Here is a 9,085-nt window from a genome sequence, read left to right as displayed (position 1 = left end):
AACAAATTCTCGGGCATTTAGATATGCCAGCTCTTACAGTTAATATTTGTGGAGGTTCAGATTTGTTCTTGGGGTATTAACGACTTTAATGACTGTTTTCAACAAGAGCAGAAAGATTAGAACCAGATTATCAAGATGGTGTCATAAATAAGAGAAGATTGACCAAGATGCCTTCTGTGGAAGAATAATAATAAGTTCATCACTTACAAATAATGTCTAATGAGCATTGCCTGTGCTTCTCTTTGTATCTTTGAGGAAATAAACTTTTGAGCTGGTGACAGTGGGTCATTGGTTCAGTGGCTGTCCCTGTTGCTGCTGCTGCATTAAAGTGTGTTTATGGAACAGCATGAGGGCAAAAGGAAGTGTGATGAAGAGCTTAAGCAAAAGGGAGGAGTTTAATCCACGCAAACACAAACACACACACACACACACACACACACACACACACACACACACACACACACACGGGCCGTTGTGCTGGGAGATGTGTGGTGTGTGATGTGTGCGGTTCCTCTCAGTGAAGTTTCATTGGAAAGTGGAGATCACATTTAAACAGGAGACAAGAAGAAGCTGCTTTTCCAATGAGGACAGAGTGAAGAGTGAAAAGTGAAGAGTGAACACCGTAAAGTTTCTGCAAATGGGTAAGTTTATTTTCTATTCCATTCAAAATGTGGAGATGAAAAGGAAAACAATCACAAGACAATGACATTTTATCTTTTCATTTTTTTTTATCTCAGTCTCTTTACACCAGGTGAATGGTTGTGTGTTTATAATAATTCCACGTGTTTACTGGCTGCTGAAACTGCACTCTGATCTTCACTTCACTTTAAACACATGTTTACAGGACCTGTAGATTCTCTCAGTTTCTTTGGCCTGTAACATTTTATTTATTTATTTATTTATTTATTTTCACACAGTAGATCATTAGCTCGGTGTTGAATTATCACCTGTAACAGCCTGCCTGTATTTATCCAGACAAATGAAAATAATCCTACAATAAATGTATTTTATCAAAATAACGACTTGTTTTCATAAAATAAAGTGGAGATAAAGTGTGTGCTGTATAGTCTTCAATTAAAGGCATGATATTTCGTAAATAATTGAGACCTTCAATTTTATTTTTGATCGTGTGAAGCGAATATCCAATTGAGACGCATAATTTATTTGCTAATTAATTTGTGCATGGTATAAAATTATTACAGTTATTCTACCAATTAAAAAAAATACATATATTAATAGAGCCTGGAGTGTAAAAGACACTGAATTATTCCTGTGCGTTCTGTCGGACTGCAGGACATTAATACTCTCCCGGAGTGTGGAGCAAAAATCTACAACATTCAGTAAATGATTCATTTCTATCTGAAGCTTTAGAGCTGTGTGGAGTTTATTATTATTATTATTATTATTATTATTATTATTATTACAGAGCAGCCGTCGTACGGTGAGGTGAACCAGCTGGGCGGTGTGTTTGTGAACGGGCGGCCGCTTCCCAACGCCATCCGCGTGCGCATCGTGGAGCTCGCGCAGCTCGGGATTCGCCCGTGCGACATCAGCCGCCAGCTGCGCGTCTCTCACGGCTGCGTGAGTAAAATCCTGGCGCGCTACCACGAGACGGGCTCCGTGCTGCCGGGCGCCATCGGCGGCAGCAAACCGCGCGTGACCACACCCAACGTGGTGAAAAGCATACGGGAGTATAAGCACGCGGACCCGGGCATGTTCGCGTGGGAGATTCGGGACCGGCTGCTGGCCGACGGTGTGTGCGACAAGTACAACGTGCCGTCGGTGAGCTCCATCAGTCGCATTCTGAGGAATAAGATCGGGAACCTGTCGCAGCCCGGACAGCACGAGAGCGGCGTCAGCGGCATGAAACCTCCCGCCCCGGCGATTCCTTACAGCCCGGTGTGTGCCTACTCCTACCCCAACACCCTCTCACCCACCGGCGCGAAGCTCAGCGGGGCCCCCAGGGTCGGGGTCGGTCTGTCCCGGGCCTGGCCTTCCGTGCACACCGTCAGCAACATCTTAGGGATTCGAGCTTTCATGGACCCCTCAGGTAAATGAACCGACGACTTTATTTGTTTCTTCATTTTTTAAGCACATAATAAACCCTGAGACCATTACAGGAAGAAAAGCAGATACACGCAGAATGCAGAAACACACACACACACACACACACACACACACACACACACACACACACACACACACACACACACACACACAGTAGAAATGCACAAATAAATGCAAAGAAAATATAAAACGTGAAGTTCAAAATAAAACAAATATACAAATAAACTAACGAAATTGTGATTGTCAACAATAAAATGTGAAAAAAAATCTTTGACAAATTTGTGCACAAAATGTAAATGTAATAACATTATTATTATTATTATTATTATTATTATTGAAAAATTATCAAATAAAATTTTAGATTTATTTTATATTTTCACCTTTTTATGTTGACAGTCACAATTTCGTTAGTTTATTTGTATATTTGTTTTATTTTTAACTTCAAGTTGTATAATAATAATAATAATAATAATAATAATAATAATAATAATAATAATTATTATTATTATAAATCTGAAACAATACTCTGCAGTGCTTTATGTAAGAAGGAAGTGTGTTAAGGTGGTGGTGTTGATACTGAGGACTGTTCCACAGAGCAGAGGTGTAACATGGTGTGTTATGAGACAGTGAGGAAATGTGTATGCCCAGGTAATACAGTAACACAGTAATGCAGAAGAAGAACTTTATTCATCACACACTTATGAAATTCCTCTCTGCATTTAACCCATCTGAAGCAGTGAACACACACACGCACACATACGTGAGCAATGAGCGCACACACACACACACACACACACACACACAGAGAGAGAGCAGTGAGCAACCATGCTAACAGCACCCGGGGAGCAGTTGGGAGTTCAGTACCTCGCTCAAGGGCACCTCAGCCCAAGGCCGTCCCATATTAACCTAACTGCATGTCTTTGGACTGTGGGGGAAACCGGAGCACCTGGAGGAAACCCACGCAGACAAGGGGAGAACATGCAAACTCCGCACAGAAAGGCTCTCGCTGGCCACAGGGCTTGAACCCAGAACCTTCTTGCTGTGAGGCGACCGTGCTAACCACTACCCCACCATGCTGTTGTTGTTCTTCTTCTTAATGCAGTGATACAGTAACGCAGTAACACGGTCTAAAGTGAGAATGTATAATGAGTCAAGTAATGTGTTCAGATAATATGGGACAGGGGCCTGGATAATAACAGGAGCATGGTGTAGCTGATATTACTCTGTGTGTGTGTGTGTGTGTGTGTGTGTGTGTGTGTGTGTGTGTGTGTGATAGACTAGCTCTGTATTCCCACCTCCTGCTCGGTGTTCCTGCTATAGGCTCCAGATCCAAAGTGACTCTGACCAGGATACATCACTGACTGAGATTTTTTTTTATTGATTGGTTGATTTATTCATTATTAAAATGACATTGTATAAAAACAATACAATAACATAATAATAATTAGATAATAGAATAAAGTGAAAGCAATTATTTCCATTGTGGTCCAAAAGGAGTTAGATGATCAACATGGGGACAAAATTTAGAGTTTACAATAAAAATAAGGAAATGTTTAATACTGAATAAAAGCTGAAGACTCCTGAGAACAATAACTATTGAATAAAAATTCTTTAACCTGAGACTTAAACTGGGTTTGTACTTGAGGTTCTGTATAGGACTAGGTAGGCCATTCCATAACAAGATACCCGTGGAACAAAAAGAAGATTGACCACGGCACTGAAGAGTTACAAGATGAATGATGTATTAGTTTGAGGGACAGTGCGTTAGGTTTTTTTTTTTTGGGGGGGGGAATGCTAAATATGCAGACTGTGTTAAAGTAAATGGGCTGTGCTTAAAGAAATCTTTTATTTTGTCATTATTTGTTTTTGTAATTGTTTTTTGCCCATCTGAGTCTAGCTTCATTCCACTGCTGTCTGTAGTTAATAAAAGAAAACACTAGCAATTGTCGGAGAAACTTTAAGGAAACAGAAAGCTACGAGCCCCTGGTTTTATCTGATATTAAATAATAGCCCATATCAATTCACCCTTAAATGGGTTTAGTTTTTAGGCTTATCTCATCATCACAATACCCAATAAAGGATTCATGGAATTTTTTTCTCTAAACAAAGCTTAATTTCTTTACCAATTGTTTGTGATTTCTACAGTAAATCATGTGATTAATAACTGTAATAAACTGTAATAAACTGTGATGTAAATAATACAGTTAATAATAGTAACAACTAATAACATCCTGTGTTGACATTGAAATTGTTTTATTATTATTATTATTATTATTATTATTATTATTATTATTATTATTCAAAGAAAAATAATAATTCTAGTAAAACAAACAAATAAAAATAATATCATGTTATATAAACTATTTTAATTATGAGCTCTATCACAGGGCGGCACGGTGGTGTAGTGGTTAGCGCTGTCGCCTCACAGCAAGAAGGTTCGAGCCCCGGGGCCGGTGAGGGCCTTTCTGTGTGGAGTTTGCATGTTCTCCCCGTGTCCATGTGGGTTTCCTCTGGGTGCTCCGGTTTCCCCCACAGTCCAAAGACATGCAGGTTAGGTTAACTGGTGACTCTAAATTGAGCGTAGGTGTGAATGTGAGTGTGAATGGTTGTCTGTGTCTATGTGTCAGCCCTGTGATGACCTGGCGACTTGTCCAGGGTGAACCCCGCCTTTCGCCCGTAGTCAGCTGGGATAGGCTCCAGCTCGCCTGCGACCCTGTAGAAGGATAAAGCGGCTACAGATAATGAGATGAGATGAGATGAGCTCTATCACAAATGGAAAATAAAAATAACATCTTTAGTCGCCTCAATAACCACTGGATGAATCGTTTGAATTACCTTCATTAATCTCATGAATTATTTCCTCATTATATTATAAATAACCTGAAAGCATTTTGATTGCTGCTTTTCTTTTAGAACTAACCCATATTATTGTATATAAATAATAATAATAATACTTTATTCTCAAAGCGCATTACATAAAATCTCAATGCTCATGCTTATATTTAAGCTTTTCATTTTTTCCTTTTTTATTAGATTATTTCTGTTTTAGTAGTAGTGAAGATGTGTATCATAATTAGTGTGACCAAATCAACAACTGGATGTCACAAAATTTTCTTCAGCTGAACACAGATAAAACAGAAGTAATTCTATTTGGGAAAAAAGATGAAAGACTCAGGATTACCACTATTCTTGACACAAAAGGGATTAAAACAAAAGAAATGGTTAAAAATCTTGGTGTTTTCATTGACAGCGAGCTAAGCTTTGACAGTCACATGAAAGCAATCACTAAAACGGCATTTTATCACCTAAAAAACATTTCCAAACTAAGAGGACTTATGTCAAAAAATGATCTGGAAAAACTTATACATGGCTTCATCTCTAGTAGGGTTGATTACTGCAATGGCCTTTTCACAGGCCTGCCAAAAAAGACCATCAAACGACTTCAGCTGATTCAAAATGCAGCGGCGAGGGTTCTCACACGAACAAAAAGAACAGAGCACATTACTCCAATTCTAAGGTCCCTTCACTGGCTTCCAGTAAGCTACAGAATTGACTTTAAAGCATTGCTGCTGGTGTACAAATCTCTAAATGGTACAGGGCCCAATTACCTCTCTGATATGTTACAGCGGCCTAACCCAATCAGATCTACCAGATCGCAGCAGAAAAATTTACTGTTAAAACCTGTTGTTAAAACAAAGTGTGGTGAAGCAGCTTTTAGCGACTATGCAGTGCAGCTATGGAACCAACTGCCAGAGGACATTAAAAACACTCCTGCTGTTGGCAGCTTCAAATCTAGACTAAAGACCAAGCTGCTCTCAGATGCTTTCTGCTAACTGATAAATATCATCATCTTTACGTTTTAAACTTTACTTAACTTTTATTCTATTTTATTCTGCTGTTTTTTTTACTGAACTTTTACTTCATTTTATTATTTTATTTCTACTATTGTTTAATTCTTATTATTTTTTTCTCTTCTTCCCCCTTTATTTTATGCAATTTTATTTTCTATTGTTTACTGTTTTGCCTTTACCTCTGTAAAGCACATTGAACTGCCACTGTGTATGAAATGCGCTATAGAAATAAACTCGCCTTGCCTTATTTGTTGTTGTTGTTGTTGTTATTGTTTCAGTAGTAAACCTGTATCTGAATTAATAATGTATAGCTGACAATAATGCATTTTAATAATACACATATTGCAGGCTGTATTTAATTTAATTTAAAGCATTTACTGATTCTTTATAGCCATCACTGGACCGGATGGATATCAGCAAAAAATGGAGGAGTGGCCATGTGTGAACAGAAGTTCATTTCCCTCGCATGCGGTGAATGGCATTGACAGATCACCTATAGACACGGATATTAAATACAATCAGGTAATTCATGCATTTGAATATTTATTCTGTATATTTTTTCTGTTTGATTGTTAAGTACGAAAGCAAACCGATCCGTGTTTAAGCCAATCTCATGGCAAATGTGTCAGAATTCTGAACTGTATATACACCGAAAAAGGACTGAACACAGACTGGTGGCTGTAAAACTCAGTAAATGATTGTGTTCATGGACCCTGTAAGAAAGAGCTCCAGAAAGGGTCATTTAAAAAGCTACACGTGGTATAAAATGTGGTATTAAATGAAAATGCCAGACATAAAAAAGTAAAAACGAATAAGAAAAAAATGAAATGCTTTCTGCTGCTGTTGCTGGTAAAAGAGTGATTTCAGAATAACCTTGAAATTTGTGATTCTAATCCTCTTACATTCTGAGAATTGGTTTCACTGAAGAAGAAAAAAAAGACATAAAGACATGCTATCACCTGCTGAATTTTTTCCATAATACCTGGAACGAAAGGAAGGCCATATCCAAGAGAATAGAGTGACATGTGTTCATGACAGCCGCAGGCTGTGATGAACGCTGTGTGGTAGATTTGGGTCAGGATTTATAAACGTGTTCTTATCACAAGTGTCAGGTAGTGTGTGAGTTAATTCAGTAAATGTTAATCAAGTACCAGGAACATTTATCCAGATGCAGATTTTTGGTTGCTATGTAAAAGTTTATATTTGCTTATTTGTTTTCCTTTGTCCTCATATGAACCACGATAGCTGTTACTGCTGATGTGTAGCCACTATAAATCAGGGTTTGATTAGTGGGAAACCCAGATGAAGGCTAATCTAGACTTGTTTCAAGATAAACACGTGCCCCCTCTGTACACATTCCTAGATCTAGCACCATTTTGTGTTTCATTGACCCATGATGCTTTGCCAGTATAGTGTATTAGGGTGGTACTTATATTTGCTGAACCCACATGATCACTTTGAGCCCTTTTTCTAACTCAATGGCGTATTCGTGTCTCTGACAGTCTCCGTCGAGTCTTAGTGGATATATGCCCCCCTGCCCCTATTCTTCCCCCAGTCAATGCGGGGTATACGGGGGAAACTATGGGCATCACTGGCAGCCTCAGGGAACAAGCCTGACACACAACGACTCACACCTTCACACTGCCATGAACTTCAAACCTCCAACAGATGGTGAGTACTCATACTTACTGCCTTGTTTTGGATCATATGCACAGCCGTTCAGGGCTAAATGTGCTTTTAATGCTGCTGGACAACGAGTCCTGGGGTTAATTCAGCATGAGATCCTGTATGTGCCACACCAAGTGCTTCTTGCTTTTAAGGCGGCAGCATGTTGTCAAAAAAATACATTGATGTTGTTAGCTCAGTGTGTGTGTGTGTGTGTGTGTGTGTGTGTGTTTGGTTTAGACAAACAGGGCTGAAATGAAAGGCGTATTTATTTCTGTAAACTTTTCCCTCTTTCGGTTTTCAGTGGCAGACAGAAAACCTCCCAGTCCTCTGATTAAACAGCATCATCATCATCACGAGGCCCTGAGCTGCGTCCACAGCCTGGCTTTACCCACCTCAGCCTCGTAAACACAGACACAAAGCCCACACGCTGCAAATACACACATCTGCTGTTGTCTGAATTTAAATAGCAAGTAAAAACATGCCGCAAATGTTCAGTGAAATTCATGAGTGCAGGTTATGACATTGCTAACAGCCAACGTGCGTAATCCACTTCACCTGAATGACATCAGAGCTCCATGATACTGGTCACATCACTCATTTATACTGGTGTTACTGGAAAGAAAAAAAAACAGCCTTAATTGATATTCTGTCAAGCAAGTTCAAAATAAATTGTGAATGTAGAATGTTCGGGGGAAATAGCTACCAAAATGTGTAATTTGATCTGTTATCTATTTCAGTTTAGCTTAATGTTTAAATTTTGAAATATTTTTAAGACCCCCCCCCCCCCCAAAAAAAAACAAAACACCAAAGCTAACTGGGTATTGATCTCCAGTATTCAGTTAAATTAGATGCTGCTCATCCAGACAACTGGTGTTGTTTCTAAATAACTTTGGGATTGCAAAAGTCATCAATGAGGCTGCAGCTAGAACTGAAGTCTCTCTCACTGATTATTCATGATATCTTTGTGACAACAAACGTGATATTTTAAAGGTGCAGTTTGTCCTGGATGATATTAGGTCACAATTTCAAACATTTGGCTCAAACCCCTGATTTCAGTCTCCATCAGAGAGAAATTTCAGGATATTGTCAAAAAGTGGGTTATTATACCAATCTAACCGTACTGGTTGAATAGGAAGGTGGAAATGGTTAAAATCGGTAAATAATTTAATTTTCATAGCTGGAACTGTGGACCACAGGTGATTTCTGCAATATTTGCAGTCAGTTTTATTTCTTTGGACATTATTATAAAATTAAATGTCACTACAATGTTAATTAAAAATGAATGATAAACATTTTTTTAAAAATACAATGAAATTGGTGTTCATGAATATGGTAAATATGGTAAATGTATGGCAGCCTATTATTTGTGAATATGGACCATTTTCTTGATTTAGATAAAAATATTATCATGTATACAATTAAACCTAATTATACATACCTTGTGTTAATAAATGTCAGCTGAAGAGAGAACTGCAGTGACAAAGATGAAACTTTTTATT

The 9,085-nt window shown here is 38.5% G+C and overlaps 1 protein-coding gene across 2 annotated transcripts in view; it reads left to right on the top strand.

The window, feature by feature from the left end:
- The first annotated feature begins 448 nt into the window (after positions 1-448).
- pax1b (paired box 1b) overlaps positions 449-9,085 on the top strand; it is an 8,718-nt gene continuing 81 nt past the window's right edge. The window contains exons 1-5 of one of the 2 annotated variants that reach the window (XM_060918009.1): positions 449-641; positions 1,427-2,050; positions 6,310-6,440; positions 7,474-7,589; positions 7,888-9,085. The exon at positions 7,888-9,085 is cut by the window's right edge and continues 81 nt beyond it. In XM_060918009.1, coding sequence (XP_060773992.1) covers positions 638-641; positions 1,427-2,050; positions 6,310-6,440; positions 7,474-7,589; positions 7,888-7,921 — 909 coding nt within the window. In that variant the 5' untranslated portion in view covers positions 449-637 and the 3' untranslated portion in view covers positions 7,922-9,085. Of the gene's footprint in view, positions 642-1,426; positions 2,051-6,309; positions 6,441-7,420; positions 7,590-7,887 lie in introns of both variants that reach the window. The other variant, XM_060918008.1, reaches the window with a different exon arrangement.

This window comes from Neoarius graeffei, chromosome 3 (assembly GCF_027579695.1).
Source record: "Neoarius graeffei isolate fNeoGra1 chromosome 3, fNeoGra1.pri, whole genome shotgun sequence".
NCBI classification, from domain to species: domain Eukaryota; kingdom Metazoa; phylum Chordata; class Actinopteri; order Siluriformes; family Ariidae; genus Neoarius; species Neoarius graeffei.
Note: the sequence above shows the minus strand (reverse complement) of the source record. Positions and strands in the feature narration are given on the sequence as shown.